The sequence below is a fragment of the Hippopotamus amphibius genome, chromosome 10, assembly GCF_030028045.1.
Source record: "Hippopotamus amphibius kiboko isolate mHipAmp2 chromosome 10, mHipAmp2.hap2, whole genome shotgun sequence".
NCBI classification, from domain to species: Eukaryota; Metazoa; Chordata; class Mammalia; order Artiodactyla; family Hippopotamidae; genus Hippopotamus; species Hippopotamus amphibius.
The window spans coordinates 52185535-52207034 of NC_080195.1; the positions used below are offsets into that span (position 1 = coordinate 52185535).

Consider the following 21500-nt stretch of genomic DNA (forward strand, 5'->3'; position numbering starts at 1 on the left):
TATTGTATATTAAACTCTGGATTTAGGTTGGGCATATGTTGCATTCCTGTGTGTTAGCTATATCGTTGTGGGTAAGTCCATTCATTCACTGGTTTTTGATTCATTTGAGAGATATAGTTTGAATACTTAATGTGGTGAGGACATTATTTGTATATTTACTTATATTTACAAATTTTGATAAATGCTCTGAAGGAAAAGAGCTGGTTACAGTGAGAGGATAATAACAGAGGAAAATTATTTTGTTAGGATGGTCAAAGAGTAGGCTTCTCTGAGAAAATGATATTTAAGCTGAGACCTAAAAGATAAAAGGAGTCAGTAGTGGACTGGAAAAAGATCATTCTAGGGGCAGGGAAATACCATATAAGAGTCCTGTGGAGGCACAGAGCTTTGTATATCCAATAAATTGAAAGAAGCCTAGCACAACCGACTGATAGTGAGCAAGGGGAAGAATGACATGAGATGAGAATCCAGCCACGTTTTGCAGAGTCTTATATAACATATTGGATCCTTTTAAGTATTTTAATCAGGGGCATGATTTAGACAAGTGTAACACTAAAGTGGGAGGTAGAATATAAGGGTCTCTAAAGGTTGAAAGAGTGGTCTGGGCTACAGAAATAAATTTGAGAACCAACAGCTCTCAAATGATAATAATTTGAATACCATGTAGTTAAAGTTCTGGGAATGTATAAGATAAATTTGGGGAAAGGATAGTGGCAGGAGAGAAAGGAGGTCTAGGACCAAGCCCAGAAGAACTCCAGCATTTAGAGGTTTGTAGAAGAGGAACCAGAATAGACAGGAGTCCCTCAGTTATAAGCAGGTTTTTTGTTTTTTTGTTTTTGTTTGCTTGTTTTGTTTTGTTTTGTTTTGCCGGGGGGAGGGGTGTTGTTGTTTTGGATGACCAGAGGTGCTGAAATGAAAATAGCGACCAAGAAGATGTGCTGAGGAATCGAATAACCTCAGCCTTTGTGGGATTTATGGAAGTAGTGTCCTTGGGGGAAGTTATGTTTTCCTTAAGGCCAGCACATGGGAGTCTGCTGATCATAGTGAGAATTCACAAGACATCGTTGAAGGGGAAGAGTTGAGGAGTTGACTTGGATGAGGATATATACAGTAGATAGGGGATGAGAGTTGATAGCAAATAAGGGAGGCTTGCGGTAATGGTGAAGACTTAGGTAAGCAAGAATATGAGGTGTGATAGATTTAGTCCTTAAAGTTTCTTGTAGGCTCGAGGGCTCTATGGCCTTAGTGGTATGATTTGGACGATTTCAAATAGTTTGTTGGGGGAGGAACAGGTTTTTGGTGATGTAAATTGGCTTTGGTAGATTCTGGTTGTGGTATGGGGAGGCTCTGGGCCGGCCTGTTCAATCCTTTCATCTATTAAATAATAATAATACCTCATTGATTATTTTATGATTTAAGTCAACAGTCACAGAGTGGTTCATTAAAAGTTGAATCTGAATACATATAGCCCTTTAGGAAATCTTTTAAACGTACATCATAATGAGTCATGATTTATCCAGCTTATTTTCTTGTCACTCTTTTCTGTATTGAATATAAGAATCAATGTTTAATTGAAAAATAAATATTGGCTGTGAATGAGGCACTCAATCCATCTCTTCATAATATTGATTATACTCAATTTTAGAACTAAGGATAAAACATTCAGAAAGTAGACATTTGCTCATTTTTACTTTAGACAGTTCCTTAAGTATACTTGGATATTTTAGAACCTACTGAAGAAACACTAGATTATAACAGTAATACTTCTATGAAAAGAGTATCTTTTTTAGAACTTTAAGCAAATTCATCTTTAAAAAATTTATATGCTCAATTGTAGAGAATTTGGAAATTACAAAGAGGTTCAAAAAAGAAAATAAAAATCTGTCTGTATTCTCACTATCCAGAGAAAAGCTTCTGTTTACTATTTGATGTGTTTGTAACTTTTTTTTTCGACATCGGGATCACACAGTGTATAGCAGTTTGTAACCTGCTTTTTCATATAATACTATATCATGAATATTTCTTTATAAACGTAATTCTTTGAAAGTTAATTTTAATGGTTGTTTAATATTCTGTTCACTGGAGTATCATCATATTTACCTAGTAATTCTCTTATTTTGGAGCATGTAGATTGGTTCCAATTTAGTGATATATATAGTGAGATATATATATATATATATAGCTTCAGTGAATATGAATGTCTACATAAATCAGTCATTCTCAGTTTCTGATTATGTTTCTCCCCTCCATATTCCAAGAAAGGGAAATACTGAGTCAAAGCGTAGGGCTTTGTTGTTGTTTGTCATTGATGATGCTTTTAAGGAAAAATATACTTAATCAAATCAGGATTTCATATTTAAGAATCTATCTATATATGTATATATGTGTGTATATATGTTTGTGGGTATGACATTATTTATTGCGCAGTTCCAACAATGGTTGGTTTGTGTATAGATTTGGAGACCCCCTTGCAATAACAAATTCTTAAACAGTCTTTTTGGCTCAAGTGTTGAGACGACTACTACTGGAGATTATATTATATATAAACCTTCAGTTCTCTCTCACCTTAACTTTCACTGATCTTACTCCAGTAGCTACCTTCTCACTGCTGCTAACAAATACTCCTTCTTCATTATGTGACCTTTTTTTCTAACATTCTTGCTTGATATTTGGGAACAATTTTTAAGACTTTTTAACAGCTTTAAGATATTAATTCTCAAACACTGGGAGTAAAAGTGTACCGATAAAACCTTTCTAGAACTCAGTAAGAGCTAACTGTGTGAGGATGCCTAGTTTTATTGTATCCTTGTTAACCTTGAGTGTTTACTTTTTATTTTTTAATATTTGCTAATTTGGTGGGTATAAATGTTAGGTATGTTTGGGAATGGGGGTGTGACTGAAGTAGTAAGTTATTTCTTTCCCAGCCCATAACTGAATAAAAATTGAAAGGTGAGAATTATGCTATAAAACCTAGTGTTTGAAATTTATCCTCTTCATCTGACTGCCATGAAATCATATACATTCAGAGCTGAAAAGGATCTGAAAGCTTATATTTCTTCACTCCTTTCAGTTTACAGATAGGGAAGTGAGATTAGAAAGGAGGTTCCTTGATTTTGCCAAAGTCATAAACCAAACAATGGTACCAAAAAGTTTGGCTTGTTTTTTCATAGCTAGGTTTTTCCACAAACATCCCTGCCTCCTTCTCCCCTTGTAGGTGACTAATTCTTTTTCTGTTTGGATGCCTGATAGAATCTTTTTTATCCTTTAGTTTTTTTATCCTTTAGTTTAACCATTCTGAGTCAGTTCTTTCTGGGATACACCGTAACTTTTTGTCCTGCAGATGTAGTTCGCTCAGTTTGTACCTTTGAATACTTTTTCTATTCATGTGTTGGAATCCATTCTTGGAACAATAATTATCACTTTTGTTCTCCACATTTATTATCTTCTCAAGAATTACTTTAATCTCTTCATTGATTCCCTCTGCATTACCGTGATTTCCTTTCCCCCTTGCATTAATTTTTCACCAAGTCTGTTCTGTTCTTTGCTGTTTCTAGTTTACTTATTAGATCTGTGGTTGTTTTGCTAAGCTAAGGAACAGATTGAGAACTGTGGTAGGCTGAAAAATGAGCCCCAAAAGTTATCCATGTCAAATTCTAGCAACCTGTGAACGTTACCTTATTTGGAAAAAGGGTTTTTGCGGATTGCAGGTAAATTAAGGATCTTGAAATGAGATCATCCTAGATTATCCTGGTAGGATCTAAGTCCAACTGACAGATGTCCTTATGAGAGACAGAAGAGAACAGACATACAGAGGAAGAGGCTGTGTGACCATGGAGGCAGAGAATGGAATCATGTGTCTATGAGGCCACAATTGAAGTATTGTGGACAGCTACCAGAAGCTAGAAGGTGCCAGGAATAGGTTCTCTCCCACAGCCTACAAAGGGCGCACAGCCTCACCGACAGCTTGATTTCAGACTTCTGGTCTCCAGGACTGTGAGTGTTCTTTTAAGTAACCCAGTTTGTGGTAATTTGTTACTGCAGCCACAGGAAACTAGTACAAGGACCAAAATAATTTTCCTTTTTTATCTTTCTGTTGTTTTATGACCTTATCTTTGGACTCTTGTTTTAATAATGTTCTTTGTAAGTTCTCACAATTGGAAGGAATTTTTTTCCTGTTCTTCCAGATAAGGTTTTGATTTGGCTTTTGCATGTTTTTCCTGTAGTGTGTTTGTGTCCGTTTTTTCAACTTTCTTACGGTTCAATTGGGCAGCTCTTTCCAGATCTTTTGTTTTGATACAATGTCTATCAGTGAATTCCTTCTTTTTCACCTTATTTTGAGTATCTTTGTCCTCTAAGAATGTGGCTGTTGTTTTTCAACCACTCTTCTGTAGCCTGAGGGGTATAATAGGTAGAGAAGTCTATTAGCCAGTGTAGTCCTTTCTGAGCATTTTTTCCACCACCATTCCACTTTTGTGGGCTTCTGTTTTTTTCCCCTCAGTTTAGTATGATAACCTTGAAAGACATTGGCCTTTCTGCCTTCCCTGAGGTTCACAGGTGGTATGTAAGGGAATTTCGGGGGATGAGAAACATTAGCTGCAGACTTTTCCTGGACCCTCCCTCCCCTACCTTACCACTTCTGACTCCGTAGCTGCCTATGGCATTTTCATGTTCCATTTTTTACCATATTGAGGAGTATCATAGAGAGTTCTCAGTATGTTGTCTTTTTACCATTTTCCTTCAGAATTGCTTTTAGAAGTATGAGCAGTGTTAGGAGCCATGCCATAGTGTTTTATTTTCACTGATGGTCATTGTTTTCTAAATATAGCCTGCCAAAATGTCTAATTTTATAAGTAGTCTACTTAATTAGAAACCATTCACTTCTCAGTGACATCAGTTTCATTTAAAATATCTAATAGCTAAAGTAGTTACACTATCTGGTTTTGCTGTAAAGTCAGTGTCAGGGAGATAGTGGATTTATTCTTCGAATAATCATTTCTGAGTTGCGGTGAATATATACTGAGGTATCAGACAAGAGGTCATTTAATTAAATCTAGTGATACTAAAATGGTTTACAAAACTGCATGATAATACAGCTCCTGGCCTCTTCTTCAATACCCGTCTCCATTCTTTTTTCCTCACTCTGCTCTAACCACACTGCTTGGGCTTTGGGTGCCCCTACTTTTAGAGAGTATGTATTTTCATACTATAAAGTTCACTTATTTAAATTGTACAATTCCATTATTTCTAGTGTATTTACAGGGTTGTGTGGTCATCACCATAATCTAATTTTAGAACATTTCCCTCATCGCCCAGAGAAATCTCTTACCCTTTAGCAATCACTCCCTATCTTCTCCCCCAACCCCCTCCCCAGCCCTAGGCAGCCACTACTTTACCTTCTGTCTCTGTAGGTTTGCTTTTTCTGGATATCTCAGATAAACAGGATCATGCAATATATTGTCTTTGTGACTAACTTTCTTTTATCCCCCTATTTTCCTGAACTCTTTCAATGTCTTTCTTTTAACATGCTTCTATTATCTTTTCCCATCCTCTTGTCCCCTCCCCCCTTCACACTTTTTCAAATTTCAGCCAAAATGTATCACTTTCTCTAGGTGACCCAACCCTACTTAGATTCTAGATCCTCCATTATGGGCTTCATTGCATCCTGTAATTCTCTTTTATATACTCTTACCTCAGTTATTTTATAACTAGACAATTATTTGTATAAATAATCTTTGCTTTTCTCACTAGGCTTTAGGTCCATGAAAGCAAGGATTTTGTTGTTCATTGTTGATTTTACACTATCTAGTCTAGGAAGAAATAAGTACTTGGATGGATACATTCAGGTATTCAACCCAGTGGGAGTGGAAAAATTTTTAGAGAGGGGAGGGAATTGTGTGTATTAACTCTTAATGTGACAACACTACTCATAGTTGAAAACGTAAGCTGAAAAATTAAAAAATTAGTGGTAAATTAGGCTTAATGTACACGTATTGGACATAAGAATTGTCTGTTACACTCTCCCAGAAATATGCCTCCAGAAGATTTATCACTAAAGGAAAACTTAAGATGTCAGTGTCAGGTTAATTTCTGGAGTCCATTTATGTTGTTGACTAGATTATCTGGAATATTTACTCTACCCCAAAAGTGGAATAACCCAACTAAAATATCCTCTGTTTTTAAAAATTGGAATCAGACATTTCAGGTTTCCAAGGACATTTGTAAATTATGGGTTGTATTGTCTACTTGGGACACGGTTTATTGCAGGAGGGTGTTGCTTCACTTGCCTTGATGGATATGTTAATGAATTTGGCAAGGTTCAGCTGCTACTGTTGGTCTCTGAGGTCCACTATTTCTTCTCTATTTGTCATGGTACCTGGATTGTTTGGTACATTTGTTCTTTTCTCCCTTAATGTTTAGCAGCTCATTTTTGGATAACGCAGGGACCTGGGACAAAGGTGTGTAACTATGGGTTGTGGGTATGGGGGTCTCAAAAATAGGGGAAATAGTGTATTTCTTCTTGATAAGATTTAGAGTAACATTTTACGAGTAATAGTTCACATGGCTTTCTCCTGACCTTGTTGATCTACAAGATCATAAGTAGCAAAGGACTGTTTACCAAATCAAATGTCTGAAGCCTTAAACTCTGTCTTCTGTTAAGCTCTTCTGTGGGTACGTAGTTTCACTTTTTATAATGGAAACTGGTGAGAAAGTAGGATGGTTCTACAGATACTTATTTTATAATTAACTTCTATTACAGTGTATATCATCTGAAGCATGAATGTACACAGATTGGAGGGCTATATCAGATGGAGTCTTGAAGGGAATCAACTCAGAAAAGTCTTCAGTGCAATCTTGGTCCTGTTATTTGTATATATTCGCACCAGAATGTTTTTAAAGATTTTTGGAACTTTGTTTCTTGTTAAAGTTACTTTCATAATCTGGGGAGCCAGTGGTACCTTTTCCCCTTTGGCCTTTTCTTGGAATCAGATTGATATATTAGTAATAGAATCATCACTTTGAGTTAGAATAGCTGTTTTAATGTGGCCCCTCTTAATAGTTTGTGATTTCCATTGAGTCTCTTAACTTCTTGGAGCCTCAGTTTCTTCATCTGTGAGGTGGAAGTAATTTCATGCACTTCACAGGATTATTAAGATTAAGTAAGGTATTATGTGAAAATAATTAGTAAGTTACCTGGCTGTATTACGTTACAGGAAATACTGAAACCAGATTTTAAATATATGTTGAATGTGTATTTCATTAATAAATAATTCTCTTTGAACAGAAAGCTCTATGAAGGAAGAGCTCTTATTTAATCCTATTGATTTTTTGGGACCCCAGTTCTTAGCACAATACCAGTTTAGAATACAGATAATGCTTAAGCATGTGAAGAATTAATCAATAACAATGTATTTGAACCAAAAATTCAACTGTATCTTTTCATTTTCTGTTCTCAAGATTTTTTAAACTTTCTACAGTTAGCCTGCTGTGTGACAGTAATATGACAGAATACTTACAAAATAGAAGAGATGTACATAGCATAAACACATTTGAGAATTAATATTTTATAAAGCCATGCACAGATGATTTATTAAAATGCAGGTACTTGAAGTATAGGATTGCATTTCTCTCTCTCTTGCTCTCATTTTAAATGGAACTCACTTTTCCATCGACTTTAGAGTATGTGTTCCAGTACTTCTGCAGATTGTGAAAGTATAGAATAAAAAGGAACTTAGCCAGCAGTCACTGTTAACAGACTTAAGTTGGTCCTGTCCTGGTTTATCATTGGGTCAAGCAGGCAACAGTAGGAGATGACAGAGACCATCTGAAAAGGCAAGGTTATTAACAAGGTAGGTGTTCCCCAAGGATGAGAGTTCTTTTTCTTTAAGTCCTTTTAGGTTTCTACATTATGAGTTATGAGTCAGCAGTGTGAGAATTACTCTACCCCGGCATGCGGGTGTCCCAGCAGGCTCTTCTATGACCCACTAGCAAGAGGATCAGCCATACTTCTGAGGCAGTGGCAATTGGAGCCAACTCCTATTATAGTCCCACTGTGGGTGTAGGACTGTGTCATTCCAGTGCTCTTTATTTAACAGAACCCAGTTAGCTTCTCCTGTAGCAGAGCTTTGTGAGGGGTAATGCAAAGGGGACTCTGCTTTTGTTAATTGACCCAGTTGGTCTGTCAGTACTCTTCCTCCATGGAGAGACGGGCCTGGGACTTGTCCGATTTGAATGGCATCGCTGGGTTCTCTAAAGTCCATTTTTGTGGGGAGAGTATTAGGGAATGTTGTCAGCTTTTGGAGGAAGGAAGAAACGGGCAAATATAAAAACCAATATGGATTTGATTCCAAACAATTAGAATCAGTTGGGACAATGCTATTTAATATATTTTCTCTTAGGCATATTTCTTATTAACTATAAATGTAGTGTCATTACTCATGTAGCTATAAATGTAAAGTAAAAATCACTATTTGAAAGTGTGGTGTTCCTTATAGAAATAGAATTGACAGAACTCTTATTACCTGGTTATTTTATTTTTCATAGTTAAAGCGATTCTTGTAAAACTCCTGGAAGGTACCCTATCTCATTTCCACGTTAACAGTTTAACAAGTTAAACTGTAATATTTTATGTTGATTTTCCTCCCAGATTACACAGAATAGTCTTAGCCTGTAACAGATTGTGTTTTAAAAGTTTATCAGTTGTTTTGGAACTCAGAACATAATTTTTGAAAGTTTTGTAAATATGTAAAATAAAAATAATTAGGTTTCCAGGCTATCCTACCTAATTAGTTCAGATAGCTACATACTACAGTGAAATATAATAGAGAATAATAACATTCTCTATATTATTTTATGTTATTACTGAACAGTAAGTAAAACTAAAACCCCCCTAAAAATTAGTTTTGGAAAAGTTCTTCTGAATGCTGCTACTACTAAATTGATAAAGGGATTTAATCTGAGGGAGATAAGGAGTAGATGGAGACTATGGGGGGCTGCCAGATCTTTCTGGGTACTTTAAAGAGCTTAATGGGATTGGCTTTTTAACTCATGGCTTTACTTTCTCTTGATACTGGTTTAAGAGCAGAAGTGCTGTCCTTTTGCTTACCAGCTGTGGTTGTTTGCTTTTTTATTTCTTGAGTGGAATGAAGTGATAGGGAAAAAGAAGGGAGAGAAAGTTTCTTCTGGCAACTACAATTTGGAAAAAAAAACAAAAAAAACCCCCAGAAGGTGAAGTAACCTAGGATGTCATCTGAGGTGGATTTAGTTGACATAAGAATAATGCAAGTTTGTGTGGTTAAGAATCCACCTGCCAGTGCAGGGGACACAGGTTCCATCTCTGGGCCTGGAAGATCCCACATGCTGCAGAGCAACTAAGCCCATGCGCCACAACAACAACAACAACAGAATAATGCAGGTTTAAAACGGGAGTGAGGGAAGAGTATACCAATGTGAATGATTCCTTTTCTGGGAGAGAAGATGGTGATAAGAAAGTGTGTTGACTTAGACATCCCTGTGTTGGTCAGTAACTGGTGCTGGGTATGTTTGGAAGCTGTTTAGAACTGGGAATGAGGAACAGTGTGCTAATTTGGTATTTATATATCCACATATTTCAGAGTTGGTTTTTCATGATGTGGGACAGCATCCACCACCCAAATATTATATACATTTGGGGGTATTTTTAAAAATAAATTCAGTTATTATCATTATTAAGCAAATACGCTGTTATCTTTACATTTATGAAAAGTAAAATACTGTAGTTCAGCCAGATCATCAGGAGATTCCTAAAACTGTGGAGATTTAGTCTTCGTATTTCTTTTTTGTTTCTTGATCAGAAAAATCATGCTTCCCTGCTTTTTCTGTCCCCAGTAGGTTTCCTATGTAGAATAAACTAGCCCCCAGCCCCCCACATGCCTCTGTACCCCTACACACACACACCCCGCATCCCCCCACCCAAAAAAAAGCAGGAAATGTTGCTTCTGTTCCCGCAAAAGTAGCAGCTGTTGGTAACCAGTGGATTATTATTTTGTATTGTGATAAATCTGTTCAAGTACCTGGTGTTTGCTATCAGGTCACTGATTTGATTTTTCTTAGGGGAATTCTGACTCTCATTTTACTCATTTTAAATGATTTGTCTCTCGTGTAGCCTTATATCTCAGGCAAAAGGAAGCAATTTTTTTTTACTAAGTATTTTTGCAGTTTGTTTTAAAATGTGTGAGGATGCTGAAAATGTGTGGTTCTATTGGCTGAATTATTTTTTTAAATAAATTTATTTATTTTATTGGCTGTGTTGGGTCTTTTTTTGCTGTGTGCGGGCTCTCTTTAGTTGCGGTGAGTGGGGGCTACTCTTTGTTGTGGTGCGCAGGCTCCTCGTTCCCGTGGCTTCTTGTTGCGGAGCATGGGCTCTAGGCACGTGGGCTAAAGTAGTTGCAGCACATGGACTCAATTGTTGTGGCTCATGGGCTCTAAAGCGCAGGCTCAGTAGTTGTGGCACACGGGCTTAGTTGCTCTGCGGCATGTGGAATCTTCCTGGAGCAGGGATCGAACCCTTGTCCCCTGCATTGGCAGGTGGATTCTTCACCACTGCGCCACCTAGGAAGCCCAGCTGAATTATTTTTATGAATTTATTTTGGAATAGAAATAAATGGCTTAGTTTGCTTCCATTTTTATAGGCATTGGAAAGTGTATTAAACTTAGAAATTGGATGAGCTGGGTTGTAGTTTTCCATATTACTGTATAACCTTGAGCAATTTTGCTTATCTTTTTGAGCCTCAGTTCTACAGTTCATTATTGGTTCTACCTCCCTCATAGGATTGTTGCCTGGATAAAGTGAGGTTATGGGTCTAAACATGTTTGTAAACTATAAAGTGCTCCACAAATATATTATTGGTCAAGATGATGTGTGGTGATCAGGGTTGGTCCCAGGGAAAATTGTCAAATCACTTAATCTTCTCTTTGCATTTTCTTCTGTCTGTTGAGTGACCTAACCCTTTTGAGAGATTACAGAGTCCTTGTATCATTTTAGAGGAGTTAGAGGTACTTGTTTTAGTGACTTTAAGACTTTTAGCAGTTTTCAAAGTTTAGTGGAATCCTACAGGAAGCTGTTCATTTATAAATGAACAAATATTTTACAGCCTGCTACATGCATAGGCATAAAATAGGTTACAGCAGTAAATGTGTGATAAACATGATTGTTGCCCTTATGGACTGGATATTGTTAAATTGTAATTGATAAAGCATATGGGACCAACCTGGAGTAAGCAAGTCTTCTGGGAGAAAACAGATCCCATCATTCCCCTCTTTCCTTTACTACTGTTTGAAATATAACAGAAAATTTTAGGCTAGTAACTTCCACTTTAAAGTGCATGTAAAAATGATTGTAAATTTGTATGCTGTGCTATTGGAAAAGCAGTTTGGATTTAGGGGTGGAGATAACTGTGGTACATAGTTCAGGGGAAAGCAAGACTGAGTCAGCTGTTCCATTGCAGGAATTTGGGTTGTCAGAAGGTAATATGGAGAATCGAGGGGATGTGTGTCAGGCCAAGAACAGATGTAATCTATTAAAAAAAAATTGTAGAGTGCTGATTTTAATATTACACTCACTAAAGACTAGAGTAAAATATATCAGCTTTGTGAGAGCTATTTTTGGCTTTTTTTCTGGATTCACGGCTATTCAAGATTGGAGTTGCCAGAAGTGTTGAGCCCTGGTCAGTGAGTCGTGTTTTTCAAAGTCATTATTTGTTTCTTTAGTCTAAGTGTTTACCATTTACTCTTTCCACCCATGTATACTGTTTCTTTGGTACAATGGTAAATTTTCTCATTAAGAAAGATTTTAATGTGTTTATCTACTTTCTCCTTGCCCCAAATTGGGCAGTTTTTGTAAATCAAGCAGATAACCATGTTTAAGACTTAAAGATTTTAATGTTAATTCCTAAAAGCCAAAGCTCTTTACACACATGCTGCAAGGCTTTTAGACTTTCATGGGAATTAAACCTGTTCTAAAATATTGATACATCTTGATATTGTCTCAAGTGAGGGCTTAAGAGCAAGTGAAATATTTATTTATTTTGGGTTTGGTTTGATTTTATTCCAGTTAACTGGAGTTAGAAAAAAGGAAAAAATGTGCTTGATTCCAGTTTTTGGCTCATGAGGAAAATAGTATTTAAGTTTAGGCTGTTGATAATTAGCATGGTTCACTCTGGTTTTTGGTTTAAAGTAATATTTGGGTTTTAAGAGAAGGTTTAAAAATTGAGTCAATTAAAATTAGTTCAAAAGGGGTATAGATATTTTGAAGTAAGAATTTTGCATCAGAACTTTTTGTAGAATATTTAAAATTTTCAGTTTTGCTGAAAATAGAAAGATGATTTTAGGACCTCGACCCCTGTGTGTTATTTTCATGGCATAGTCTTTTGTTTTTTCTTCTTCAAATTTTTAAAATTTTATTACATGGACAACTTCTTAAACACAAAGAAAACATAACTTACTAAAGCCAACACAAAGGAAAAAAATCAGAATACACAAATAACATTAAAGAAATTGAATATGAGTTTTTAAAAAATACCACCATGAACAGATTTACAGGTGAGTTCTACCAAAAAAATCAAGAAGCAGAATTCCAGTACTTTGATATTATGGTTCTTTCTCAAAGTATGGAAATTATCATAGAGAAATCAAAGGGGGTATTAAGGCAATACTATAGATTTACTGTATAAGACTAGTATGACTTTTATACCAATACTCAACAATGATTCTATGAAAATAAAATGACAGGTCTATCACAGTTATGAACTTAGAGGCTAAAGATTATCGAAATATTTTAGCAATCTTGATAAAGTTGGGTTACCCCAGAATACATGAACTTAACATTAGATAATCTGCTGTTGAAATTCACCATATTTAGGGATTGTAGAGAAAAATCGTGATTTTCTCAATAGGGAATGAAAACACAGTTGATAAAGATGAATACTCATAGGGACAAAAATTCTTAGCAATTAAATTAGAAGAGAATTTGTGGCATAGTCTTAAGCAAAGTAGTGTAGCAGGGTACAGGTTTTAGAGTAAATGGATAGGTCTGAATCCTGTGGGCACTTTGTTGAAGGGGTTACTTTGGGCAAATTACCAATAAACCCTTCAACATCTTAGTTTCTCCCATTTGTTAAATGATTATCATGAGTACATCACAAAGTTGTATGAATTAAATGATATTATGGTTCTTTCTCAAAGTATGGTAGCTGGAACTGCATTAAGAATCATTGGGGGGGGGGGGCTTATTAAAAATAGTTTCCTGAGCCCTACTGCAGGTCTACTTAATCTTTGCAGTGGTGAAATTCTAGAATCTTCATTTTTAGTAAACCTCCCATGTGACTCTTTAAGTCCACTGTGAGTGGTGCTTGCAAACTGTAAAATAGTACTCAAGGAATATACTTATATGTGTATTGATATAAATTGAACTTCAGACCTCAGAGATGTCCCCTTTGCAGTTCTTATCCATTGCTGCATATTGATTCTCCGAAGAAATCAGAATTATTTGGAAAAGGGTTATGAAACAGAGTAATTCTCCTACCTGTAAATAGATACACATGTGGCAAATTGGGTTATTTGTTTTGGCTGCTTGTTGTTTTCAGTAAGCTCTACATTCTGTTTTGATATTTGTAAGGTTTCTATATACCTTATCCCTAGGGATTTGTATCTGATCAATGGCAAGTGTAAGAAGTAAAAACACTGCTAAATGTTTAGCAGGAAGTAGTTCCCAAATCCTAATAATTCTGCTTGAGTGATTTTTATATAAATTTAAGAGCAGACATTTGCTGATCACCTGCATTGTGCTGAACCCTCTGCTAATAAGCACTAGGGAAATAAATGTAAATGATTCAGGTAAGATCTCACTTTCCCAAGAGCTCATAGTCAAGTGAGGGGCTCGGACTTTAGTAATTATAGAACATTGTGATAAACTCTGTAGTAGGGCATGTACCCGCTGGTAAAAGAGCATAGCAGAACAGAAGATTTTTTTTTCTTCTCTTGTCACTGCCAGTAATTCAAGTTCAGAGAAACTGTAATTTGTTGAGCACTCACTATGGCATGTATTTAAAAAACAAACAAGCAAACAAACTGCTTAACCTATTTAATCATTATAACACCCTATGAAGTAGCAGCTATCTACATTTTATAGATATTAAATGGTAGAATATGTGATTCAATACTTGGTCTGACTTCAGAGCCCATATTAATACTATTATGCCTCTAAGGACAAAAACATGACTTTTTTTTTTTTTTTTCCTTAAAGTTAATTTTATGGTTCTTCAGAATTGATGCTTGTTAATCCCATTGGCATGGTATCTGCCTGTGATTGAAAGTGTGGTATTATTGTGCTGTCAAGGACTCTGAAGTCTTTTCTGTCTCATCTTTGTCTTCTATCACCCTGTGTTTTCCTTTCATTTCCAGAAGTGATGTACAGGAAAACATCTCCAAAAGCCAGCTCATGTATGGCATCTGTCCATTTTGTTTTCCCTGCCTCTCCTGTTGTCTACTCTTCCTGTCCCCAAAGGAAATTTAGTAATTTTGTTTTGTGTTTCCAGTTTTTTAGATAGAATCATGTGGAGATGAATCATGTCTAAGGGAAAAGGCCCTGCTAGAAAGATTTTTATCACAAGTTACATAGAAATTGCCCTAAAATTTTTAATCATGCTTTTGACCTTTGAAGTTAATTTGACTGATTCAGCTGCTTAGTTGGCATTCCCTTTCTTTCCTCATAGTTTTGCTCCAAGGTATGCGAGCAGTTGTACTCTGGCTAGAGCTCCCACATCATAGAGTAGAGCCCCTATTTCATGACAATAATGTCTATTTTAGAATTTGTCTAACTGATTTTCTGAGGACCTCAGTTCCTTACTTCTTATTTCTTTTGCTTATTAATTTTTATGTTGTTTTCATGTTTCTAAGCTGTTGTGTTTATTTTGGGGAGGACATCTTTAATAGAAGTTCCTTAGCCATTTACTCAGGATAAAGAGTTGTTTGAACTTTAATTTAAAAACCTGAAAATTTGATAGTGGTCAGTGTTTCCCCTTCAGACTATCTTAATCATGCCTGAAAATAAGGGGTTTTTTTGGTTCTTTTAAGTAATTTATATAATAAAAAATTTTAAGAGTGTTATTGTTGAACACCCATAAAAAATAGCTACCTGTGATCAGAGCTGGTTTCCCTACTAATCCTATTGTTGGGTTAAAGTTTCATAAAAATACCTTGTATCTTCTTTGTATAATACCTGGTGTGCTGGTTTCTCTGGGCTTTGTAGATTTTTAATTTTCTATTTTTTCTACATGGAGACACTATTCTTGGGGTAAAGGAAGATTTTCTATAGAGACAGTCATTGCTGACTTTGTTCAGTTTATGTTAGTAGCATGACTTATTAACATGTCTAAAAGCCTCCTAATTAGAAAGTGTCACAGTTGTTGCTTTCTCTCAAATTTGAATCTTAAGAAACATTAAAATTAGAATGTCAGTGTCAGACACCTCCTAAATATTTACATATGCCTGAAGTGGCCTTTTGGGTTTTGGGTACTCAGTCTACACTTTGGATGTGGGTTGTGTTACCCTGTAACATTTGTTCGTCTCAGGATGGATTGTTCTGAGGAGTGACTTCAGAAGGCAAAAAAATGTAACCACAGTGTTGCTTACAGGTACAAGCCTGTGTTTGAGAGATTGAGAACTAGGCTGCACATACCATTTGGGGATACATCTAAGGCTTCTGGAAAATTGTATTCTATACTTAACAGCCTTCAATTGAAAGTGGTTGTTCTGTTGCATACCCCCTTTCCATTGCTTCATGAGGAGTCTTTTGTGGTTTATATATTTAAGATTTATCCATTGTGCTAAAGAATAGGGGATTTAATTCTATATTCTAATTAGAATAGGAAAATAATACCACCTGAGTGAATTTTAATTGTAATAGAGGACTTTAGGAGCCCTCTGGCCAGAAAAGAAGGCCTGAAACTGAGCTGTTTCTACTGCTTTGCTTTTGTTGATCCTGAGAGACAGTGGCATTTTTAGGAGACCAATTGTATTGCAGTTGGTGTGAGACTCATGATACCGTGCATTCTGGGAAATTTAATATCGGGCAAAGTGGTGACTTTTTTTTTTTTTTAATGAGGCATGTTTGTTATGTTTTAGCTTTTCATGAGGATTTTGGTTTCTTGGTAGCAGTGTTAAAAATGCTGCTCTATTGTTAAGATCCAAAGTTACCCATTTTCTAGTAGCAGAAGTTAAATTCTTTGAACATCACAGAATCAGTTGTTTTACATTTTTATTTTCCATATGCTTTTGCTTTGGGATAAGTTTCAAACTCTAATGTTGCCAAAGTATCTTTGGAAATAGCTCTTTAGCTATTAATAAATGAATAATTGAGGACTGAAAACTGCAAAAGATTACTCATTTATTCCTTTACTTATTATTACTCTGGAGCTGACCTTCTTACATTATATTTTTGGAAACATTATCTGTTTCTTTGAAGGGGGGTTAATGGTATATGAAGTTGGTCTTTCAGCTGTAGTAGGAAGGTTATAAAATATGGCAGAGGCAGCCTGAGGCACGTGAAGACTGTTACTTAAAGCTTTATGATATTGGACAAGTTAATCTCTCTTATTTTCCTTGTTTGCATAGTAAACCTGTCCCTCCATTTATTGTAAGTATAAGAGTAGATGAAACAATGAATCGGAAAGTTCTTTCTACAGTGAAATTTTATACAGCTGTTAATTTTTTGCCGAGTCAGCAAATTGCAGTGCCAAATGGTGACATGCTTTTCCTTGGCACGCCAGCTGCTGACTGTCCCATGCACTACTAATGCTCATATGAAATCACCCCCAGTGTTATTTTGCCATTCTTTACAGCTCTGCTGTTTCAGATCTCTCATGGAGCAGTCTGAAGAGCTTGGTGATTTCTGAATAAAAATTCTAGGATGCTTAGGCAGAAAGCCAGAGAGCCATTGTTCCTTGTATACCCAGAATTGCCTGCTAGTGGAGAGTATAGTCTGTAAGAGTTCTCAGTAGTTTCTCTAACTGCTTGGAAGAGAATAAACTTTTTAATTTTTGCTAAGATAGTAAGCAAGGGTTTTTGTTATTGTTGTTACTAGATGTGCAAGAGGGTGAAAGAATTAGTCTTTGTCCGTATCCAATTGCAGTTTAAAACTGAGGCCTCTTTCAGCTATAGCATCCGTAGGACCTGTTTATCTTTCTGCTCTGCTTTTAATATTGTTGCAGGATTACCTTATTTATGCCTCTTCCCATAGGCAAATCATGATGTCGGTTTAGTAGTTGAGGTTTAAGAGACGCTGAATCCCAGGTTTGTGATGGATATCTTTCATAGCTCATTCTTAAAGCCCTGAAACCATTTTTTCCCTGAAAGATGAAGGTTTTTGAGAAGTGCAGGCAGGGGAAGCAAGTAGGGGAAAATCATTATACGTGCTTATATTGCTTAAGTCCTCTTATGGGAGCAAGTACAAAGCTGTGGCTGCTGTTTTCTTTATTTGAAATATGGTTATATAGCAGAAAATCATAATTTTTGGTTATACCCCAGACGGTTTTTGTTTTCAACTAAAATTGTGGAATACAACAGTCATTCTTAGTATCTATTCATTTATCTTAATTAAAAAATGATGTTCCTTTGTTTTGTGAATTAGACCTGTGAGATTTTGCAAGAAACTTGGTCAGTGGAATTGGAATTACAAATTCATAGTTCTTGTTTTATACACACACACACACACACACACACACGTATTTTTGGTGATTTTGACTTGGATGATCTGGGGAAGATTCAAACTCTTTGAAATCACTTCTGCTTCTTATTTTCTTTGGGACAATTGGACTATAAGAAAACATATTCAACACTTTGGATTTTAATCTTTCTGGATCTAACATTTGTAGATCACTTAGAGTTTAAGTTCAGAAGATTGTGATTCTGTTTTTAGGAATGCTGTAATACAAGTAAAGATAGGTTTATTGTACAAATGAAGAAGAAAACTTATAGTAAGGTTTGTACTCAAAAGTTGTAGTTAAGATTAACATGGTCAAAAATGAAAGTTATATGGAATATTTTGGGGCAGTAAGGCATGATGATTTAGAACTCAGATTAGATTAAACTAGGTTTTTAGCATATATGTTTAAGATTTATCTTATTGGTACTAGGTAATGAGAGGTAAAGGGAACATTATATCTGTTGGCTTGTGCTGGGGTTTATGTACATTTAAAGCATATGTAAAACTGTTGGAAATAAAAATGATGGTATTGATCAGATTTGATTTATTCTTTCTACAGATGGGGTTGGATTTGTCCTAACTAAATCATATCAGTTTGGGTGTTTCACCTTAAAACTAAAGACATACATGTTTCAAATAGCTGGCGGTGATACAATATAGACTGCCTGTAATCCACCTAGCTATCATATGTAGGAATCATTCATTGCTTTTGTATCTGTCATGAAGTCTACCTTATCAGCAAGAGAGTTAATCAGTTACAGATACTGCTCTTTGGCTTTTGTCTGTATTAACTCTATGAACTTAAATGGCTATAAATATTGTTTACAGTATGCCACCAACATTTGGATATTTATTTATCTGGCAATCTTAAATTGAGTAGAGGAAAGACTCAAGCCATTGGAAAACTAGATTATTATTTTTGATCTTTTTAAATGTAAGATACAAATGAATACATATTTCATCATCTTGGTTTGGTATCTAGGGTTAAATATTACGTTATTCTTCTTTTATGAGGTTAGTATGAATTCAGTGAGCATCTTAAAAGTAAAATTGCTATAGTTGAAGAGTAGAAGAGAGAAAAAAAAAAGAGCAGTTTAGTCAGTGAGCCTGCAGACTTATATTGTACTGCAAATTGGTTTTAGGTTTGTCAGAAAAGAGAGAAGAAGCACAAAGTCATAACTGCTGCTTCACAAAGATTGTAGTCCCTAGAATCTGTGTATATTCTGAAATCACTAGAAGAACAATTTAAAGCTTTTTAAAATTAAGTGCTAGGTAGTATAGAATGGTTTAGAATAGTTTAAGAATTCAGAGAACAAGATGATTATGAACTGTGCTTAGTCAAGAAGAAGGTGGCTCTTGAGCTTGAATTGAAGAGTCTTTGGATTGTTACTGGCGGGGAGGGAAGGCAGAAGAGGTAAGGAGATAGTCATGAGTGGGCAGAAAACCCGGAGCTGGTGAGCTAGTTATGAATGAGGCTCAGTTCAGAACGGGTTTGATTTTTCTTTTAAGTTTTGCATCTCTTACCCCCAAATTAACATTCTCCTGTTTCTTTTCCCCATCTGACCTTTCTTGGAAAGGTTATCACTATTTTCTTAAGAAGAAATAAGACACGGAGAAGCAAAAACTCAAAGCCTTATCTTCCTAAAGGGAGAGTGGTCTGAATAGAGTCAGCATATTTAGACTTTTTCAATTGCACGTATCTTATTTTCAAGTAAAATAAGAAAGCCTTGGAGAAAGAATTAGGGCCTTTAGAGTAGGATTCTTTGGTGGGTCCATCATTCACCTTTTGACTGGACAAATTTAACATTCTTCTCATTATATTTAATATAGGAACAGTGCTGTCTACTTCATGGAGTTGTTTTCATTAAATGAAGTCATGTATATAAACTAAGCGTGGTGCCTGGTCTATGGAATGACTGAATAAGTGGTGGTTAAAATAATTACTTATAATTGAAACAAATAGTTGAAGTAATTGTGTGATGAGCATTTAAAAATAATTTGTAGTAAAGAATATAGTTTACTTGGTATACTTTGCCAGTATTCTCTGTTGAATTCTTTACAGCTCTCATTTTTCTATCCCTTATTTCTTTTAGGAGACAAGGATGGCAGCAAGGTGACCACGGTGGTGGCAACTCCTGGGCAGGGTCCAGACAGGCCACAAGAAGTCAGCTATACAGACACTAAAGTGATTGGAAATGGGTCATTCGGTGTGGTGTATCAAGCAAAACTTTGTGATTCAGGAGAACTGGTTGCCATCAAGAAAGTATTGCAGGACAAGAGATTTAAGGTAAGACCTTCAGTATTTTATATATTTTGTTGTTGTCAGTACATGTAAATAATTATATTTTCAGTTGTTTCTTTTTGCTTCAGATTGCATTGGCTTCTCATTACAGAGCACGGGCTCTAGGCGTGTGGGCTTCAGTAGTTGTGGCATGTGGACTCAATAGTTGTGGCTCGCAGGCTCTAGGGTGCAGGCTCAGTAGTTGTGGTGCACGGGCTTAGTTGCTCCTTGGCATGTGCAGTCTTCCCCGCCCGGGGCTCAAATCCGTGTCCCCTGCATTGGCGGGAGGATTCTTAACCATGGCACCACCAGGGACAGTCCCCCCCACCCCCCCACCCCCACTGGATCTTGATATCTGAAGGTATGGATATTTCAAATTGGCAAAGCTTCTTATCTAACTCAGACTTAACTTTCAGTCTTAAAGGAAATCCTTTCTATTGGTTCCCATTCCTTCTTGCTCTTTCCTTCTAATGGTTTTCTCATTCACCTGTCATTCAGACTCTTCCATTCTCTCACACCTCATATCCAGTGATTACCAAATTTGGTTGATTCCTCCCCCCCACTGCCTTATTGAGCTATACCTTCTTTCCTTTTCTTATCACTACTATTCTAGCCAGACCGTTGTCATTATTTGGCTTAACCACTAGTAAGACTCTACCTCTGATCTTCTCACTTCCAGTGCTTCTACATGCCAACATTAGGATAATCCCACAGTTCAGTTTGGTCCTGTTGTTTCTACTACACACAAATCTTCTATAGTTCTTCATAGTCTAGAAAATAAAGCCTGCCCGGTTTTAATTGTGCATTCAGGAGCTTCCATAGTCTTGCCTTATCTCCAGATACTCAGCTTTTACAAACCTTATGTTTCACTATCTTTGAGATATATTGGTTTTTATGACCTCTCTGCTTTTACTCAGTTTCCCTTCTGTCGCTCACATTCTCCTGCTGCTTAAATATCGTGCATATATGAAGACCCATGTCAGATTCTTTATTTGTGAAATTTCCCAGATGATTCTAGCCAGCCCTATGGATCTTGCTATTCTAGGTTCCTGAACACTTATTGTTCATAAACTAGGAAATTCCATATTTTTTCATGACAAGGCCTCCATTTTTATTACATGTGTCTTCTGAATATCCACATACTTAATGTGTTTTCAAATTAAGTTGCTGATAGCAGATACTTATCAAATCCTTAAAATATACTTGGTGATCGAAGGCTTTTACGTGAGTAATTTTATAGAAGCTTTATTATTATGCAATAATAAAGTTACTACTGTGATATTGGTTATTATTCAGATAAGGAAACCTACACACAAAGAGATTATAAATTAACTTGTCCAGGGAAATACAGTTAGCAAGTGGATAGATGGGCAGGTATTTGAATCCAAGCTGTCTGACTCCAGAGTGCTTTATTACATTTTATCATTTCTGTATCAGACCAGTATATTCTGTTCAGAAGGTACTTGGGTTAGTTCTTCTTTT

General features: G+C 36.1%; 1 protein-coding gene across 2 annotated transcripts in view; it reads left to right on the plus strand.

Moving 5' to 3' along the window:
* The window catches only part of GSK3B (glycogen synthase kinase 3 beta), a 194071-nt gene that overhangs the window by 46380 nt on the left and 126191 nt on the right, over positions 1 to 21500 (plus strand). For both annotated transcript variants that reach the window (XM_057696192.1, XM_057696193.1), the window contains exon 2: positions 19831 to 20024. In XM_057696192.1, coding sequence (XP_057552175.1) covers positions 19831 to 20024 — 194 coding nt within the window. The remainder of the gene's footprint in view (positions 1 to 19830; positions 20025 to 21500) is intronic.